This window comes from Ambystoma mexicanum, chromosome 7q, assembly GCF_040938575.1.
Source record: "Ambystoma mexicanum isolate Mex_15411 chromosome 7q, UKY_AmexF1_1, whole genome shotgun sequence".
In the NCBI taxonomy this organism is placed as follows: Eukaryota; Metazoa; Chordata; class Amphibia; order Caudata; family Ambystomatidae; genus Ambystoma; species Ambystoma mexicanum.
The window spans coordinates 723,046,219-723,065,331 of NC_090941.1; the positions used below are offsets into that span (position 1 = coordinate 723,046,219).

Sequence of the window (19,113 nt, forward strand, 5' to 3'; positions counted from 1 at the left end):
GCAGAGACTGTATCCAGCTGGAACAAATTATTCAGTTCACAGGTACTGTGGGGTTTGGGGTGCATCTACCCTTTGCCAAGTGTGGTGCTTCCTAGCTTGAGGAGTACTATTGTACCCTGTTTTGAGTTCACCTCAACTCACTTGCACTGGCCCTCCAGCTTTTGCTTCAAGGTGGCTCCTCTTGAGCTTCTGTGATTTTCTATTTGAAGTACTGACTTTTAAAAACATTTTCTAAGAAGAATCAGAACTTTGAACTAGCCAATTTATTTGTTTGCTTGTTAGTCACGTTTACAATAAGAAAATATGGTTTCAAAGCGCCCACACGGCAGGGAGGGAGCAAGGGTGGGAAGAAAACATTAAAAACACAACATTTAAGAGCAGAGTGGGGAAAAGGTAGAAGGGACGAACCTACTATGCCTTGTGCGTATTCAGAACATGCAAGTGCAGCAAGGAAGAGGGAAGAGGGGGTAAGTGCTGTGGAGTCCAAGCTCATGGGTGAGCCACAGGTGAAGTGCTAGGAATGTTGAGTACTACTTTGACTGGGGCCACGGAAGGTGGAAGTGCGAACCTCCAGGGCGTAGGGTGTGCAGATGCAAGTGCTGGGGATAGACAGGAGCTGAGCAGGATTGGTGAGGGAGGTCAGGGCCCGAGGAAGCATCAAGGCCCAGGACACTGATTGCAGCAACTGTGGGATTACAGAGGTTGTCCTGGTTCCCTAACGGCCCCTATTGAACCTATTGGCTTTGGCAGTGCGTGTTCCCTTACAGGATTTAATTGTTGAACACTATTATTGCTGGGATGAAAGACTGCCTACATCCGTCTGGGAGAATCTAACTGTTTTTCAAAGTACAAAGTATGTTCCGACTGACTATAACGTTTCCCTCCTTATAACTCAATATTGCAAAGGTGATCACAAATAAGTGTTATTACTGACCTCATATGACATCAAACAATGTGCTGGAATATATATAACATATGAAAGGTTACTCACCTGCTTTATTTCTGTTGTTGTAATTGAATCCTAACATTGGGATTAATGTTACTAGTTAGCTGCTGCTTTTTAAAGATTGTCTAATTATCCTTGTGTATATATATACATAAATAAATATGTATACTATAACTTTAAGTGTGTAAGTGTTTACTTGGATACCTGTATTTACTGATTTAATTGTACAGCTCTACAGCTCACATTACCCCAATTAAGATAAGCCTGGCTGCTCAGTCACACTGCCAAACCGTGTAGTACATGCCTATATTAAAAGGTAGGTTACCTAATACCAAGAGATTACTTCTGGAAAGTCCCACACCAGTTGGATTGTTCTCCAACATGCCTGTCTCATGCTGTGGGGTTCCAGGCAGATTATACAGTGAGTCTTACTCTGTCCAAACAGTGTTTAAACAGCAAAGAGAGTCCCATGTAGGGGTTGGACGCGATAGGCTTCACCCTCATGTTCATCTTTTCTCAACATTGCAGTCCCTTAAAGGAAGAGGATTCTGCCTTGACCCTATGTAACAAGCCCATGACCTCTGTTGGCCACTTGTAGGCATACATGGATTTCGTAGCGGGCCTCCAAGCTGAAAGGAGAACATCGAGGATGTGATCCGACAAGTACCACTCCTTGTACCTCAACCTCTCAGTAGCCAAGCCAGGAGGTTCAGGGCTGCTAAGGTTCGGGTGGAGGACCCGCCCCTCCGCTTGAGAGAGCAAGTCGACTCTCCTCGGAAGGTGTGCGAGGGACAGCAGATGGACATTTTCAGCAACTCCGGATTGAGCTGCCCACGCCTTAGCAAAGATGTCTAACATCTTCAAGCTGAAGCTTTCCCATTTCTCTGGTGTGGAGAACTGGGTCGGAAAAGGTACCTGAACCGACTTCCCAGGGGACGAATCCCGGTGTCAAGACTCACTCGGGGAGCAGGATTGCTTCCGATGCCGCTGCTTCTTTTCCTTGCACAGAGCCGCTTGTTCTTCGGAGTGTTGTTCTGTGCAGTGCAACCTCGTTAGAGACAGCACAGCCTCATCCTTCATCTTTTGGGAGAATGTGAATATCTTTGCCACCTTCTTGCAGAATAATTTTCTGTGTCACTTTAAAGCCATTAACTGACAAGAATCTGCATGTTATTACTTATTTCAAAGCACAAATTGAAACCTTGTTTACAATACATTTTCTTAAACTGCTTGACATATTTTTCTGCAACATTTTAGAAGCTGCATTTTTGCTTTTTCAAATCCAAAGACATTCAATATTGTTATATGGATCAGCAAATGGAAGATCTCTTACATTATATTATGCAAGAGAGTGAGGTATTAAAGGCAATAACAATGTGTGGCTATGTATGAGTTTTGCGACCTTATAAAGGTACTGGGCCTTCGGCCTCGTTCCTCTATTTGGCCACGAAACTCCTCAGTGACTTGCAATATCCTTTTAACGTACAGTATCCCATGTATTGCAAGTCATCCAGGAGTTTGTCACCAAACAGAGGAACGAGGGTGGAGGCTGAGTTCCTTTATCATGTAACAGATCTCTGAGGTGACACGCAATATCTCTTTCACATACGGTAAGGCATATTTTATTTCCTATATTACATGGCCATACATTTTAGTCCCCTTTTGTACCTGGTCTCTTGCTTAATGTAATGTACGGGGTCGTCGAGTTGTTGATACATATAATTAATGTAGAATCTTTTTGGATTAACAAAAAAACAACTAACATGCAGTGTGTTTCAGAAAAATAGTTCAAGCAGTTTAAAAAATACATCTGAAAAATGTTTTTGTTTTGTGCTTTAAAATATGTGAGAACATGCAGATTATTGCTCTCATGTGTTACACTCTAACAGTACATGTAACGTCCTATTTCTATTGTTCTGGAAAAGAGCCACATCTCCTTTCTCTTGTTATGTTTATGGGTTGCAACCCACGTGTTTGGATGTGAGCAGATTTCCGTGCTGGTGTCAGTTTGCACCTGATTAGTAAGGATATAGCAGGTGAATGATTAGTCTCTGTGCTTCATTGTCTCCACGCTTCATTACAGATTCACATTTGAATGCATGTTCGAAATTCAACAATGGCGACAAGGAAACGTTTTGAATCATGCGCGTCCTGCTGAAAGTCGCTCCACAGTGAAGATTTCAGCTGCCCCGGAACGTCGCGAGACACAGCAGATTGCTGCATCCCGTGTGAGCCCACACTCCAAACAGACACACCACGGCTCCATGTGCATCGGAGGGCGAGAAGGTTGACGTGCACTGCCAAGAACAAAATAAAATATAAATATATATATAAATAAATAAATAAGCACGCACGTGGAAAGGCCCACTCCCCGACTTGCACGTGCAGAACCAATAAATGCAGCACACCCCAATGGGGAATGAGACTAAGAGAACAGGCTGCAAGGCTTAAGTTTTGTTTATGTAAAATTGGTATCCAGAGAACTGTAATGCCTGAGAGCACTCTGGCAAACAACACACTTACAATTGATTAAGAAGGCAGAAAACGTCATCAGTGATGTCAGATATGAATGTTGCAAAAGTTCATTACGATTGGACACAAGACCATAATCTATAGGTGGATGTAGGCGCTGCTCCTCCGTGGTTAGCTGCTTGGTTGGCGGGAGGGTGAGCGTCACAAGGTTTATCTGTCTGTGTCCAGGAGGGGTGAGGGTCAGGTCGTGGTTTGGTAGGGCGGGCCCTAACTAAACTAACGTGAGATACTACCATTAGACATGCACTAAATAATGGTCACTACAGTTCCTTTGACTATATCATCATAGATCTATAAATCGTATACATATAATCACAGCATTATTCATTGGGACTTCTATGAAGTACCAGGCTTAGGGTCCTGGTCAGTAAGATAACATTGGCTGTGGGGTGGGTCCAGGTGCATCAAAGAGGCTATAAGACATTCCGACATTTGTTAGTTCCAGGGTGCAATATACTGTGACAGAGGTCTGATGTTAATTGGGGGCACACTGGGGTGGGCTTCACAGCAGGGTTACACGTCTGGTACATCAAGAGAATACCCTGGGGGGGACACAGGGTTGTAGTGGCAGTAATTTTCCAACAGCGGGGATAAGAGGGTACAGGCAGGTTTGTGGAGATGGATGGGCTAAAGTCATGTTTTAGGCCGGTTCACACACAGGACAGTGATCTCAGAGGAAGAGTGGGGTGTTATATCGGTGGATTTGTTGCAATTACCTCTGGCTCAACAGTGAGAACAGAGCTGCAAAGCTTTCAGACAGAGTGAAAAAAGGTGAGGGCTATGAGTGTGGCGTGTGCAGCGCTGCAGAGGGGAGAGAAGCCTTTTCGTATTATCGCAGTGAGGCCTAGTCCAAAGATGGAGTCGAGGGTACACAAAATGGAAGCCCAAGGGTCCCGCACAACAACCCCGCATCTGCTACTGTTAGCATGCCTACGAGCGATGGAAGCGCCCCCCATTATTGTTCGAGCAAGTGGTTTACATTGTGCTGAATGTATGGGGGGGCCTAACCGACCCCTCACTCCCACACACGTTACAAGAAAAACATACGCAAAATGCATGTGGTGCCTGCCAAGACACGTGGGGCTTATCAGCTATACGTTTTAAGCACTGTCACAGAGGAAACTGCTCCGGGCGGTACCGCAGCATATTTACACGCCTAACATTCCATCAAAGGGGACAGCATGCTCAAACAGCGAACCACAGGCTAACATGTACCATTCGAGTACTGAGCCCAGCAACAACTCGTGCTGGGAAGGCCTTGTGCTCACAGAGGTCATCCAGCTTAATGCAACAGTGAACATCAAAGGCACAGTACTGCAGCATCCCAAGGTGAGAATCTAAAAGCCCTGCACCTCACGTGAGAACTCTGCCACCATGTCCAGCAATGAGGCAGACAGCACCTTGCAAAGCTCCCCATCCCGCTCCCCTTGCAAAGCCCCCCCATCCAGCTCTACTCCCCTTGCCTCTGCGCCCAGGGATGCAGGTGGCACTGACTCACTACAACTACAAGCCATGCAACATTTTGACATTTTGGACACTAGCAGCCTGGCACCCAGGTGGGCCAGATGGCTTAAAAAACTGCAAATATACATTGATGCGACAGGGGTCAGAGAAGAACGCCGTTTAAGGGGAATTTTAATGCATTTGCTTGGCCCTGTAGTAAGAGACATTGGACCTCATTACAAGGTTGGAGATAGCCATGCCCTTAATAAGGACATGGTGTTATGCTTGATCTAAAATGGCGCTGGTGCGCAATGCATTCTGGGAGCGCTCAGAGCCATGATGGATATTTACTTCATACCGCAGTGAAACGCTGCACACATTTTGCTGAGTTTAGATTCACAGTGCTGAGACAAACATGCTTTTCCAAACCTGGTATGCGGTCAAGGCCATTTCTGCTGGGAAAGCTAACGTTTTTATGGCTTACTACTGTTCTCTGTGGAGTGTGTTTTTAGAGAAGGGAGGCCCTGCGCTTTCTGGGGGGAGCTCTCGATTGACCCAGCTGGCAACCGACGGCTGTTCCTCAACTGTGCAAGTGCAATTTCCAGAATGTTCGAGAATTAACTCCCCTTTGTGGAGTGTGTATATATGCAAAAGCCCGGAGGTGGTCAGGTGAGACTTCAGCCGGAGAAGGACGCTTACGTCCGGCCTTCCTGTGAGCTGTGGTGCTCTCGGCCTGGCTGTTCCCGGGGTCTTCCAGCCGATTCTGGACGAGATGAGGAATCCTGTTACGCTCACGGTGATGTATTTCCTTTTGACTTCTTTACTTCTTCTGTGATTTATGTCCATATTATTCTAGTGAGTTATTTCTATGTACGTGTAAGCTTTGAATAAATAGCTGTAAAGAGCTGATTATCTTTTAAGAGTGCGTGGTTGTGAGTTATTGTGTCTGTCTGTTTATTGTTCAAAGTATTTGCTCTATAATTGCATTGGTGATTTATGAGTTGTTCCGTGCACTTGTCGGGGGAGAGCAATACATTTTTGGCGTCACGAACAGGATGCTCGTGATGAGTTGTTCCCAGTATTCAAGAGTCTGTTGAAACGTAGATAGGATTTAGTTGTCTTGTAAGTGCAGTTTTTTTTTCTCTTTTGTACGTGTGTGAGTGCCGGTGGGAGTGATCGCAGGGTGGAGAAGAAAATATATAAATTCAACAAGGTTTTGTTTTGTTTTCGATAATGAGTAGTTTGTTCAGGAAGAAGAACGTAACTGCTGGCGGTGACTGTTCTGATGTTGTTATTCCAGGCTGAACTAAGGGTCCATATGATAAGTTGGCTCAGGCGTGGGCACGTGGTGCTGGTTTAAGTGAAACATGGGATCAAGGATTAAGAGATGCCGATCCGGCAGATGTAAAGGCATGCTTACAACAAGTTCCAGTAGAGTGTGGTAAAGAATGTGCAGCATTAGGTAGGCGAGGTTGGGTTCCTTTGCATGCTTATAGGAAAATACATCAAATAAAGGTGGAGATGAAAAATGAGGTCTTGCGATTAGAGAGAGAGCTAGCTGCAGAACGGCAGACTGCGGTAATGCAGCAGATTCAAATGAAACTGTTTAAAGATAAGGCCGGCACATATCAGGCGGTGGCCGAGAGGGCAGCAGTCAGAGTAGCTCGGTATAAGTCTAGGAAAAGACGGCGAGGGGTCAACAAAAGAAAGGTGGCAATGGTAATCGCTACCGCTGGCGTAGACTGGGATCCGGATGAGTGAGATGGTGATATTTTTGATTCGACCAGTCTAGAAAGTAGTTCTGCAGATGTGTCTTACCCCAAACCAGAGGCGAAACAGAAAACAGTGGCGGCTAAGCCTGTTAGAAGACAGCGAGCCGGACCCCATCCGCAGAATCCTGCTGGCGGAATGGTCTATTTAACCACGCTAGAGGATTACACACAACAGGAGGTTGGGGAAATTATTACCCGTTTGAGGCAAAAATCAGGGGAAGCTTTACTGATATGGATGGTGAGATTGCTAGATGGGGGTGCTGCAGGGTTGTTGGTAGATTCTACTGATTCACCACGTTTTTTACCCCTGTCAATTGATACCAATGTACAGGAGGTCTTAAGAGCAGGACCGCCCCCTGACGCAAATGGTCAAGATACGCAGGTGTCTTTGTTGCACTTGGTAGCCCAAGCATGTAACCGTAAATACCCCATTACCACAGATTGGCCCAGTGAAGAAACAAAGTGGTATACATTGAGAGAAGCAATTCAGAAAGTCAGAGAGCATGCTATGAAAGAGGCGATTCACATAGATGCTTCTGATCACATGGGAGCCGTGCCACTCTCAGTTTCAACTCGAAACATGGTGATTAGAACTGCGCCACCCGCATAAAAAAGTGTCATTATGACTTTGCTCGTAGGTATGACAGGCAAGGCCACTGATGAGGTAGCAGATGCCATTAGGCAACTTGCAGACTTGGGAGAGTGGGATAAGAGTGATAACAAGCCACGGGAGAGTGGGGGGCGTAGTGAGAGAAGAACCGAAGGCAGGTGGCAAGATAGCAGAGACTCCTGAGTATACCGAAAAGATATGTTTTTGGCTTTGTTAAAAGATGGCGTGCCACACGAGGAAATTGATGGCATTGAAACCAGAGTTATGTATGAATTATACAAAAAACGAGGACTTGCAGCCAAAGAGCGCTATAAACAGGTTAAGAAACAAGTAGTCACCACGCCACAGGGGGACACCTCACCTTCTGCTCCCCCTGCAGAAGAACAAGACGAAGGGTCTATGGGGACACCTTCCCCGTACCAGCCAACATACGCTGATTTGAGAAAGGTGGTGAGTGCGATGCTAGAGGCGGAGTCAAGTCACACTCATTCGAAGTTTGACTAGGGCTTCGGCCAAGCTCCGGCAGCGTCTGCCCGCATAAAAGTGGATAGGCGGCCTCATGTTGATGTTAAGATTTTTTGGGGGCCAGGAAATACACAAAGGGTGCGAGCATTGATAGATACCGGGGCGGAGGCCTCTTTGATTCATGGTAATCCAACAAGATTTAAAGGCAAACAGTTACAGGTTTAGGGGGAAGGAGACCCCCGCAGTACAAACGAACGTGGAGATGAGAATAGGCAATTTGAAGAGGCAGAAATATCAAGTGTTGATTGTCCCGATACCCGAATATATAATTGGCTTTGACATTTTGGAAGGGTTAACCTTGGGACTTGGCGGTAAAACGTACCAGTTTGGGGTGAGTGCATTAATCTGTACACCCATTACTGTAGGCAAATTAAAGATGCCCCCAGCGCAAGTGCCAATGGCAACCAAGCGGGTAGCAATGAAACAATACCGCATTCCTGAGGGGCACAAAGAAATTTCAGACACCATTAAAGAGTACGTGGAGGCGGGTGTATTACGCCCAATTACCACCTCATGGAACAATCCACTCTGGCCTATTAAAAAGGGAGATGGGTCGTGGAGGATGACAGTGGATTACAGGGAGTAGAATAAACACACTCCTCCCTTAGTACCCGCAGTCCCAGACGCTATTACCTTGATTGAAAATGTCCAAAAGTTTGAGGGGACTTGGTATGCAGTGATCGATTTAGCTAATGCATTTTTCTCCGTGCCAATTGCTGACGAGTGTCAAGAACAGTTTGCATTTTCGTGGAGTGGACGGCAGTACACTTTCACGAGGCTACCTATGGGGTACATGCACAGCCCGACTATATGTCACCGGCTGGTGGCAGAGCACTTAGACAAGATACAGTGTAAACCTGACATACAAATCTCTCATTACATTGATATCATCTTGATCCAGGGCAAGGACGAGCACAGTGTGCAAAGTCAGTTAGATGTCCTTATGGAAGGATTGAAAAAGGAAGGGTGGGAGATTAATCCGAGTAAAATTCAAGGTACAGCTGAAACAGTGATATTCATAGGAATTCAGTAGCATCATGGGCATTGTGAAATGGTGCCAAAAGCTCGACAGAAAATACTTGGATTTACCACTCCAATGAACAAAAAGCAAGCTCAGCAGTTTATAGGACTGTTTGGGTTTTGGAGACAGCACATTCCTCATTTAGGGCAGATATTGGTCCCCCCTCTACAAGGTGACACGAAAGAAATATGAGTTTCAGTGGGGGGAAGAGCAGCATAAAGCCTTTGAAATGGCGAAAGACACCGTGCAGCAGGTGCTTGATTTATGGCCCTTGAAGGAAGGCGAAGTGGAATTAAATGTGTCTGTATAAGACAATTATGCTAACTGGATTGTGTGGAAGAAACAAGACAGAAAACTGTGTCATTAGGGTTTTGGAGTCGTAAGTTGCCCGACGCTGGTAACTCATATACTCCGTTTGAGAAGCAATTGCTGGCATTTTATTGGGCTCTTGTTGATACCGAGCAGATGACGGTGGGCCATGATGTATTTATGAGACCTGAAATACCAATCATGCAGTGGGTACTGAGCTCTCCTAAAACGCATCGTATAGGACATGCTCAAGAAGCGAGCATAATTAAGTGGAATGGTATATTCAAGACAGAGCCAAATCAGGAAAGGGTGGAGTGGCAAAATTACATGAGCAAGTAGCCAACATACCGCCCTCAGATTACATACCACCGGAAGTGCCTGAAAAACGTGAGTCTCCCGTGAAATGGGGAGTACCTTACAGCGATTTGGCCGTGGAGCAAACAGAGCATGCTTGGTTCACGGATGGTTCAGCTCGATATGTGGGAACTGAGCGGTACTGGAAAGCAGCGTCGTACAATCCCAAAACAAAAAAGATGTTGACAACGACAGGGAAAGGAAAGAGTAGTCAGTTTGCAGAACTTTAAGCAGTTTACCAAGCATTGAAACAAGAGACCCCTGGTCAATGTTATGTGTACACAGATTCATGGTCAGTGGCGAATGGATTGGCAGTGTGGTTGCCAACTTGGCAAAAGAATGGATGGAAGATTCATTCAAAAGAGTTGTGGGGAAAGGAACTGTGGCAAGATATTGCAGAAATGTTGTTACAAAGTGAAGTCACTGTATATCATGTGGACGCGAATTGTGCCACAGATTCATTAGAACGTTGGTTTAATTCTGTTGCAGATGAACACACCAAGATTTCCTCAATGGATGCAGAGGCTCAGGAAGACGATATGGAGGGTTTGGCCAAATGGGCCCATCATAAATGTGGGCACCTTGGAGAAAAGGCTACTATCAGGTGGGCACAAGCTTGTGGAATCAGTATTCCTTTAGAAGTAGTGAAAACAATAATTTTGCAATGTCCCGTGTGCCAACACCACTTGCATAGACCTATACCTCAATTGTTCGAGGCACATTGAGAAGAGGAAAATTATCAGGTCAAATTTGGCAGATTGATTATATCGGTCCCATGCCAATCAGCAGAGGTTGTCAGTATGCATGCACTATTGTGGATACATACTCGGGATATTTGATGGTTTTGCCGTGCAAACGTGCAACCCAATTGAACACATCCGGTTGTTAGATCAGATCATATTACATTATGGAGTGCCTTTGCAGATTCAAAGTGACAATGGGTCACATTTCAAAGGCAAATTAATCCAAGAATTTTTTCAGGAAAAGAGCATTGAGTGGATCTATCACGTGCCCTACCATTCAGCTGCGGCAGGGTTAATTGAACGAATGAATGGGTTACTGAAAGAACAGTTGCGCAAATCTGGAGACGGCAGTTTGGCAGGCTGGCGTGATCGTGTGTTTGATGCGGTGCAAGTGTTAAATAATAGGCCTGTGTCTGAACATGAAACTCCTTTGATGCGATTAATGACTCCTACTTTACAGGTTCAACCTAATTCAGTCAGAGAAACACTATTATACTAGGAAATTACTCCAGGTTCTTTAGCTCCCTATCGAGCAACCCCAGAGTCAGCAGGGGTAGACTTGTATTCCCATGAAGAAATCAGATTAGATCCAAGAGGAATAGTTGTAATTGAAACAGGAATTGGAATACAGGTCCCCCAGAGCATATGGGATGGATTGCCCCTAGATCTGGCCTAGCATTGAAAGGCGTTCAAGTGTTGGCAGGGGTAATTGATGCTGATTACCAGGGTGAGATTAAAGTCATCCTAATGAATAGAGGGGATCAATTGTTATCAATCCACAAGGGTGATCGAGTAGCCCAATTGATAGTCATTCCCATTAAGTTGTCCATGATTAAGAACGGGGAGCCTCCTACAGTATTAACTACCCATGGGGATCGCGGTTTTGGCTCTTCAGACAGTATGGTACCGGGTGCCAAGGTGTGGGTGGAAAAGCCAAGTGGCCCACCAGTGCCCGCAGATGTCATTGCATCAGGCAAAGATCAAGTAGTTTTAGTTATGGAGCCTGGTAGAAAGAAATGGAAATATGTACCCGCAGACAAATGTTACCTGAGAGAGTGATGTGCAACACTGATATCTCTTTTCTGGGTTTGCTTTGTAGATCCTGGGTCTGGTTGGTGTAACTGTGGCACTAAATGGACTCCATTTGGGAGAGTTAAACAGTCTGCTGTTACCAACGAAAAATGTCACATCTTTGCCAGTGATCAAGGGGATTCTGATAGTGATGAATAATGTTATCCCCAAGCAGCCTTATGCCAGTGCCGAAAAGCCCGCCAGACCGAAGACATGGATTTGTGAAATGCGACAAACACATCAGGAGCAAGTGAAAACAACCTTGATGCCAGACGTGCAAGAGTCGTTTGTAGGAAGACGGAAACATTCTCCTATGATTACCCAAGAGGAGAATATGTGGATATACCTGGCACAGCAAGTACTGAACATATCACACTTTTGTCTTACTGATGTGCCCAATGCTGAAGCTTTATTGACTACATGTTTAGTAGCGGTGCCGACGCCTGTTCCGGTTTTAAAGCATATCTTCGGCGTCACACACAATGATTCTTTGGTTCAAGACTCAGACATTAGACAATCTTTTTCAGTTTACGAATACTGTCGGTTCTGCCAAGAGACTGACAGGAAATGGAGAAATTTGGCGCGTGTTATTACTTACAATATAACTCAAGGTGATGTGTGTTATATTATGACGTGCAAGGCACAATAAATTGGCAAATGCCGACAGAGTTGACCAATCAGTACAATCGTACCATATTCGAGAGGTGACTATGTTCGCGAATGTCACGTAAATGCACCAGTATAAATAACACTATGTCCTGCAATCATACAGTGGTAACTGCTAGTCATTTGAATCATGTGAAACTTCCAACAGGATGGCTCTTTTCATGTGGTAACATTACATATACTTATATTCCGGCTAACATTTCTGGAGGTCCATGTGCTTTAACTCGATTAGGACTAATGATGTTTCCTTTACACCCAGCGATAACTCGAGGTAAAAGGTCAACTTTTGAATGTGTAGGGCTATCTCCCGACTGTGATTCACATGTACATTTGTTATCAGAAGCTGAGGTTCTAGCATTAACCCTTTCATTAGTGGGAGTTTGGGGTTTAGCTGCTGGAGGTTACAAATCTTTGATGAAATTAGCGTGTTTAGTAGTTAAAAGTCTTAATCATACTTTGCAGGCTTTAGAAGAATTACTCCTTGATAGTCAAGTTATTAGAAAAGCATCTTTGCAGAACAGAGCTGCTGTTGATTACCTATTGTTAAAACATAATTTAGGGTGTAATGCCTTTGAAGGTATGTGTTGTTTCAATTTAAGTGACCACTCACGATCTATTGAAAGTCATATTCGAGGTTTGAGGGATCTCATTTCTCAAGTGTCTCAAGATCGTAATAGAAATTGGTGGGATTGGTTATTTTCATGGATACCTGATATTGGGGGTACACTACGGTACATTTTTGCTTCCATTTTTATTATACTGTCTATTATAATTGCTTGTTGTTGTTGCATTCAATGTATTCCCAATTTAGTCTTAACATTTCGTAGGTTTCAGAGACCGGTTCCTGTGCCACCAGGTTATGGAAGATAAATAAATATCCAAGGGTGGAATTGTTATGCTTGATCTAAAATGGCGCTTGTGCGCAATGCATTCTGGGAGCGCTCATAACCATGATGGATATTTACTTCATACCGCAGTGAAACGCTGCACACATTTTGCTGAGTGTTAGATTCACTGTGCTGAGATAAACATGCTTTTCCAAACCTGGTATGCGGTCAAGGCCATTTCTGCTGGGAAAGCTAACGTTGTTTTGGCTTTCTACTGTTCTCTGTGGAGCGTGTTTTTAGAGAAGGGAGGCCCTGCACTTTTTGGGGGGAGCTCTCGATTGACCCAGCTGGCAACCGACGGCTGTTCCCCAACTGCGCAAGTGCAATTTCCAGAATGTTCGACAATTAACTCCACTTTGTGGAGTGTGTATATATGCGGAAGCCCGGAGGTGGTCAGGTGAGACTTCAGCCGGAGAAGGACGCTTACGTCCGGCCTTCCTGTGAGCTGTGGTGCTCTCGGCCTGGCTGTTCCCGGGGTCTTCCAACCGATTCTGGACGAGATGAGGAATCATGTTACGCTCACGGTGATGTATTTCCTTTTGACTTCTTTACTTCTTCTGTGATTTATGTCCATATTATTCTTGTGAGTTATTTCTATGTACGTGTAAGCTTTGAATAAATAGCCGTAAAGAGCTGATTATCTTCTAAGAGTGCGTGGTTGTGAGTTGTTGTGTGTCTGTTTATTGTTCAAAGTATTTGCTCTATAATTGCATTGGTGATTTATGAGTTGTTCCGTGCACTTGTCGGGGGAGAGCAATACACATGGCTACCCCCAAACTCGGGCCCGGCTCCGGGTCCCGCGAAATGGGAATTACCGGGCCATTCCGACCTTGGAGGGCCCGGTAATTTCCCTTAAGTGGGACCCGGAGCCGGTACGTCCCCATTCCCATTTGAGCCCCGTTAGGGCTCAATGGGAATGGGGAGGATGGTAGCAGCAGTACCGTTCATAACGGTACCATTGCTACCATCCTGTTCTGCTCGCGGGTGCCACTCTGCACGCCTGGTATAGCCAGGCGTGCAGAGCGGCACCAACGAGCAGAACTCGTAATGTGGCTGGCATGGTAACAACGGCACGGGTAGCACTACCAGCGCCGTTGTTGCCTTACCGCCACAGACGTAATGAGGCCCATTGTGTTTGAGATGCCAGAAAATAACACTGACACATTTCAAGGCATAATTGACTCCCTGAATAATTATTTCGCACAGCTGAGAAATTTGGATTACGAGAGACATATTTTTCACACGACCAGCCAAGAGAAAAGTGAGAACATGGATAACTTTGTGATGAGATTAAGAAAACAAGCAAAATACTGTGACTTTGTACGATATTATACTGAGGAAGTACTCAAGTTGCAAGCTACAGCAAGGTGTGAGTCTCCTGAGTTCAGAAACAAATTGCTCCAGAAAAGCCGAACGCTGGAGGAAATATTACAACTAGCGAGAGCAGATTCTGCACTATCCTTACAAACCGAGTCACACAGCAATATTAAAATTACGCAATCCGCCTCATCAACAATTGTATGCCCCACGTCGGTAGAGGAAGTACTACAGATGCAGATTCAAGTTCCCACACATTGGTCCATGCCCGGCTATAGGTCATCATTGCGATAAATGTGGAGGTGAGAATCATTTCCAATCCGTTTGGAGGAACGTCAAATTATTTCAACCAGCGGAAACTAGCAGAGACGCCAGGAGACAAGATGACCATCGCTCAAGGCGGCAAAGCCCACAACACAACCCGCATCGATCCCCCACCACTAGGAGGCGCAGCTCTCATAGCAATCCACATGAGTCATTACGCAGAGATAGATGGCGCGAAGGGAAAAGAGATCATTCCAGTCACTACAGGAGCAGGCAAGACTCGCAATGTCGGCCGCCACGACATAAAGTTAGATACCTGGAGGAATCCCTACGACGTCGACGAGACTTGCACTCCACCTCAACCAGCCGAGACAGAAAGAGAGGATACATCCATGCCATTGGGAACAGCACTGCCGCGGAATATTGCCCGACCTTATTATTACAGTTAAACGGACAGAGTCGTGAATTTATGATCGACACCGCAGTCACGGTAAACGTGATCAGTGCGGCACATGCAAGTCTCTAGCCAGAAAGAATTAAACAAAGCTGACACTCAAATCTACCCATATGAGTCAAACAAACCCCTCAAATGCTGAGGCACGTCCACAGCCACATGTCAACACAAGGACAAAAGCTTGAAAGCCAAAATTGGCGTATCATCTGTGGCTGAAATATTCCAAAATGAAATAATTCATCAGCTTATTAAGCATATCCCAAATTGCTTTAAATTATAGCGATGACATTTTAATCTTCGGCACCACGCAAGAAATACATGATGACACACTAAGGAGAGTGTGTATGGCTCTTGAGGATGCTTACCTCACGCTAAACCCTGCCAAGTGTGAGCTCAGCAAGCCAATCTTAAAATTTTTCAGACACATATTTTCAAGTAATGGCTTAAAACCGGACCCCGAAAAGGTGCAAGCATTGGTAGAAGTTCCCACACCCACCTCAGTCTCTGCAGAACAATCATTTCTGGGAATGGCAAGCTACTGTACGTGATACATCCAAGACTTTGCATCAGTGAGCACACCCCTTCGACTACTCACAGGAAAAAATCATGAATTCCACTGGTCCCATTAATGCGAAGATGCCTTCCAGGAGATCAAGAAACGCATCGCATCAGCATCCTGCATGTCATACTATGACCCGGATCTAAACACAGAACTGACAGTTGATGCCAGCCCCGTTGGATTAGGGACAATATTAGCCCAGTCACAGCCAGGAGCTTTGCCCAACTCCACGAGGCGCATCGTAGCATACGCAAGCCGCAGCCTCTCAGCAACCAAATGCGCATACTCACAACCGGAGATGGAAAGCCTGGCAATTGTGTGGGCGTGTGAACACTACCACCTGTTCCTGTATGGACGCCCGTTCACCATCATCACCGACCACCAGGCCCTCACCACAATCTATGTCAAACCAACAGCCAAGATGCAAGGTGGGGAGTTAGGCTGCGGGAATACTCGTTCGAAATCATACACCACCCAGGGAAGGACAACAACCCAGCGTATTTCCTGTGCAGATACCCGCTTCCAGCTCACAATGAGCGCCAGTCCATCAAAGCGAACAAATACATTCACTACTTAATAAACAATGCACTCCCCAAATCCATCACGAGTGCTCAACTGGCAGAAGCCCTGAAGAAAGCCCTGAAGAAAGACCAACTACTCTTAGAGATACAAGAATGCCTGAGATCATGTCAAAGTCAATCATGGACAACCCCTGTCTACAACTGAAGAGAGACACTTACACACTTTCAAGCTCATTAGACACACACTATCCATGTCCCCGGAAGGGCTCTTGCTGAAAGAAAACAAAATCGTCATCTCTGCAAGTCTGCAAGAGCAAGTGCTTTCACTAGCACACTCAGGACATAGGGGAATTGTATCGACTAAATGACAGTTTACAAACAAGGTGTGGTTTCCCCAGGTGGACGAGAAGGTTGAACAGCTACTAGGCAAGTACATTGCACGCAAGGCTGTCGTCCCACGCACTTTTCCACAGCACCTTAAGATGTCATCCATGCCGGTGCAGGCATGGGACGAAGTGGCTATTGACATGTTCGGCCCGCTGGCCAACAGCAAGTACATGTTGGTGATCATTGAAGAGATGCCCAGATTCCCCAGAGGTGCACCTCATTCACTCCACCAGTGCCCAAGCAGTAATATCGGCTTTAGACAAGACGTTTGCAGACTATGGGATTCCGTCCATAGTGAAATCAGACAATGGTCCACCCTTCAGCGGACAAGGCTTCGCCATGTTTGCGGAACATCTGGGTTTTCAACATCGCAAGATCACGCCACTGTGGCCACAGGCCAACGGAACGGTGGAGAGATTCATGAGAAACCTCAAACACACTCTGCAAGTTTGCTCAATTACCAATGGATCATTCATGCAGGCCATATGCACTCTGTTAAGGGACTACAGAAATACACCACCCATTTTGACAGGGGTATGTCCCTCGGCATTAATGTTTGGACGAGTGGTAAGAAACACATTGTCACATAATCCAAATGCCTCCCTTCACAACGCCTATGTCGACACGGCAAGAACAAAGGACAAGGAGAGCAAAACAAGGATGAAGGAATATGCCGATCTATGAAGGAAGGCCAAACCCAGCAGCGTCCAAATAGGAGACCAGGTGCTGGTAAAACAACCTCAAGATGCCAAAGATGTCCCTGCATTTAAGCCTGAACCAATGACTGTGACACACATACAAGGGTCCATGATAACCGCTGCACGCCCACAAGACACCATCACGCGGAACTCATCATTCTTCTGAACATTCAAAGGCGACTGAGGCCACAAAGTCACCAACCCCGGTGAAGAAGAGGACTCTTCTGATCTAGACTCTGAATACAGAGAAGAGGACAGAGACACTGATGACAGCGCCAGTGACTGCACTGTGAGAAACGCTCCACCCGTACGCAGCCACTCGAAGAGTGGTACGTAAACCTTCAAGGTGGATAGAAGAAATTAACAAGTGAAACCCCAGGTCTTGAGTTAAGGAAGGGGGAGATGTAACGTCCTATTTTTATTGTTCTGGAAAGGAGCCATGTCTCCTTTCTTTTGTTATGTTTATGGGTTGCAACCCATGTGTTTGGATTTGGGGTTTCCGTGCTGGCGCCAGTTCGCGCCTAATTAGTAAAGATATAGCAGGTGAATGATTTCGTTCTTCATTGTCTCCACGCTTCATTACTGATTCGTATTTGAATGCATGTTCAAATTCAACAGTGCAGAAAATAAACATACTATCATGAAGAGTTACTTATCATGTAATGACGGTAAAGTGTCATAGTCGGGAAGCTATTTTACAAGAAAGGAATTTTAAAAGCTTGTCACGTCTTTAATTAGGTGCTTCAGTGTCAGCTGGAATTCTGCTCTGTTGAACTGAAGCATACTAAATGATTACAGAGTGGCAGTGATGTCATTTTCATATTTCAGGTCAGTAGAGATGTTACAGCTAACCTGAAATAAGAACATTATTTAGATGTTTTATACAATTACTGCAGGTTGCCATGCATTATAAGAAAATTATTTACAGGCTTTTATACGGGTATTGCAGGCAACCATGTCTTATAAAGAGATTTGGCAATAGAAAACATTATGCATTTGTCTGTTAACAAAACAATTTTGCCATATATATGCTTTCATTCATCTTTCCATGCACTTGTTTTTAATGCAGGCATGTGTGTATTTTTGCAACAACTTTTCTTAAAATACAGTCCTCATTACGGGTCCAGCGGTAACCCTGCCGGTGCTACCGACGCGTTGCCGCCGGACCCGTAATATTTTTCCAGCGCCTGACCTCCCGGTGCCACCGGCTCATTATGAGTCTGGCGGCCCGGGAAGTCAGGTGCCAGCAAATTCCAAGGTCAGTCCTAAAGGACTCTATGGGATTGGGGACACGGAAGCACCAGCACCCTTAGCAACAGTGCTGGTGCTTCCGTGACCAGTCTGCCTGCCATGGCCGCTGCGCCCGGCAGGGTCAGACCTCTCGGGCAAAGTGGCCACGGCAGGCAGACTCAGACTTTGTCAATCTGGAAATAAGGGTGCCGTAAGCTTACCGGCACCCTTGTTTCCAGACCGGCAAACCTAGAATGAGGCCTAGACAATGTAGCGAGTGTTGTTCTGGTAATTAATTCTGTAATGGTAATTATGTATTCATCTTTTTTTATTGATAAAAGAAATAGGGCAATGAATGATCCTTACCTCACTCTCTTTATCAGGATGCTTTTCCACCCACATTCTTGGAAGCTCGGAATCAGCCAGTGTAATGTACAAAATAAAATCACTGCTGCTTATGGTACTGTCATTTGCTGTTCTTACTACTGCTTTGCAGTCGGTTTGCTAGAATACAAAGAGAACACGTTCATCTCTAACTTTAGAAAGACGTCTTAAGCAGGGATAAACAACAATGTCTGTGTAACCCAGAGGTGGCCACTGAGAAACCGGTCCTTCTGCTGCAGTAAACTATATAGGGAAAAGTCTACTCATGGTGGAAAGCAAGTTGGACAAATAAGAGCAGATCTGCCTAGGATGGGGGCTCAGTCTATCTGAGATTTCACATGACCCTTGGCCGAGGGGACACTGGAAAGCAGGAGATGGGGACAGCGCTCGAGAAGGTAGCTAGCTATCTGCACAAGCTTA

The 19,113-nt window shown here is 45.4% G+C and overlaps 1 protein-coding gene across 7 annotated transcripts in view; it reads right to left on the reverse strand.

The window, feature by feature from the left end:
* The window catches only part of PARP4 (poly(ADP-ribose) polymerase family member 4), a 2,748,946-nt gene that overhangs the window by 1,743,975 nt on the left and 985,858 nt on the right, over window positions 1-19,113 (reverse strand). For all 7 annotated transcript variants that reach the window (XM_069639202.1, XM_069639198.1, XM_069639200.1 and 4 more), the window contains exon 21: window positions 18,676-18,813. In XM_069639202.1, coding sequence (XP_069495303.1) covers window positions 18,676-18,813 — 138 coding nt within the window. The remainder of the gene's footprint in view (window positions 1-18,675; window positions 18,814-19,113) is intronic.